Raw genomic sequence first — 1581 nt, 5'->3', positions numbered from 1 at the left:
AAAAATCATATCACTTGATACAGAGTACTAACAATCATATCATTACCAACAAAATACTAACAATCGTATCACTTGATAACAGAGTACTCACAGTCATGTGATTTGTCTATCCTTCATAGGAAGTCAAAATCTGCTGGCGACAACTGTACACGTGCGCAGCCGCCTTGCAGGCTGTAGCGAAACTCAAACTCAACCAACCCAGTGAGTACGTTCATAACCCTGAATGTATATACATACTATGACACAGTGAGTACGTTGATAACACTCAATGTATACACATACTATGCCACAGTGAGTACGTTCATAACCCTCAATGTATATACATACTATGACACAGTGAGTACGTTCATAACACTCTATGTATATACATACTATACCACTCTGTGTTCGTCCTTGGCATTCAATGCATATACATAGTATGACACAGTGAGCATGGTCATGCCACTGCTTGGGCAGTACACACAGTTTCTGAGTAAGTGGATATAGGTCGAAGTATCATGTGGTTTTCGCAACCGCTGAGTACTATGAACCTTTCCAATCATAGGCAGCGGAGAGCATCTCAATTGCCTACGCTGTAATAGTGGCGACCATTTCATATGTCTATAGGCCATCTATTTATAGCGACCAATCAATATCTTCATAGGGCGGTGCATTGGTGTGATCTGTCTTTCATCTTGGGCGCGCCTGTCCCTGAGCATTTGATATGTCTATAGGCCATCTATTTATAGCGACCAATCAATATCTCCATAGGGCGGTGCATTGGTGTGATCTGTCTTTCATCATGGGTGCGCCTGTCCCTGAGGCTGCCATACAACGGATCGTACGTGTTGCCGAAAAAGATCTGTTGCCCAATCGCATCCCAGGTAAGCAGTCACCCTCACAAAGAAAGGCACGGTGATCACACAGGGCACAGACTCTTACTGCACCCTCCCATTAAATGGTATGGATATTAATGGTACGATTATCAATGGCATGAGTATTATCACTGTGAATATGAGCGTTACTACTCTGAATGTTACTGTGATGCGCACGCAAGAGATTAAGATCCAATCCATTGCCCATCAGCCCCACAGGCCGTGCTCGAGGACTGTGTGGGTATGTAGACTTAATTTGGGGTTGACGTCTTGTTTTTTAGGGCTTTTGTTTTAGGGGTTCGTTGACATAATGATAGCAATGGTTCAGTTGGGATGTGCACTTTCTGCGCTGTGCCCTTCTGCGATGGCACATATCTACATATGCTACGCCACACCACAAATACAAAACCCTAACAAATGACATAACAAAAGACACATCTTAGCGTTCCCATAGCAACAATACCTGCTCGCCTGTAAGCACGCACCGACGTCACGCGACTCACCCCTCAAGACCAATCCAACACCCTTCTCACCAGACCATTCCCACACTCCACCACACCACACAGAATGTCTGTTGACCTCGCACGCGTCTGCGTCAGTGCCATTGCGAGCGTTGACCTGTCACCAGTGCGCACAGCTGCAGCCAATCCCACGAGTGACGGCACCCGCACTCATGGACTTCTTAAAGGATTATATGGACACGCAGACACCCGTCATCATCACTGGC

The 1581-nt window shown here is 45.8% G+C and overlaps 1 protein-coding gene across 1 annotated transcript; it reads left to right on the top strand.

The window, feature by feature from the left end:
• Positions 1-119: 119 nt before the first annotated feature.
• SARC_15783 (hypothetical protein) lies at positions 120-1581 on the top strand (the record flags this gene model as incomplete). Its single annotated transcript, XM_014290104.1, has 3 exons — positions 120-205; positions 751-863; positions 1421-1581. Coding segments are annotated over exons 2-3 (243 nt in total), but the record flags the coding sequence as incomplete, so codon positions are not given.

Source organism: Sphaeroforma arctica (assembly GCF_001186125.1).
Source record: "Sphaeroforma arctica JP610 unplaced genomic scaffold supercont1.6727, whole genome shotgun sequence".
Lineage (NCBI taxonomy): Eukaryota > Ichthyosporea > Ichthyophonida > Sphaeroforma > Sphaeroforma arctica.
The sequence above is the reverse complement of the archived record's forward strand: the minus strand, read 5'-3'. Positions and strand labels throughout refer to the sequence as shown.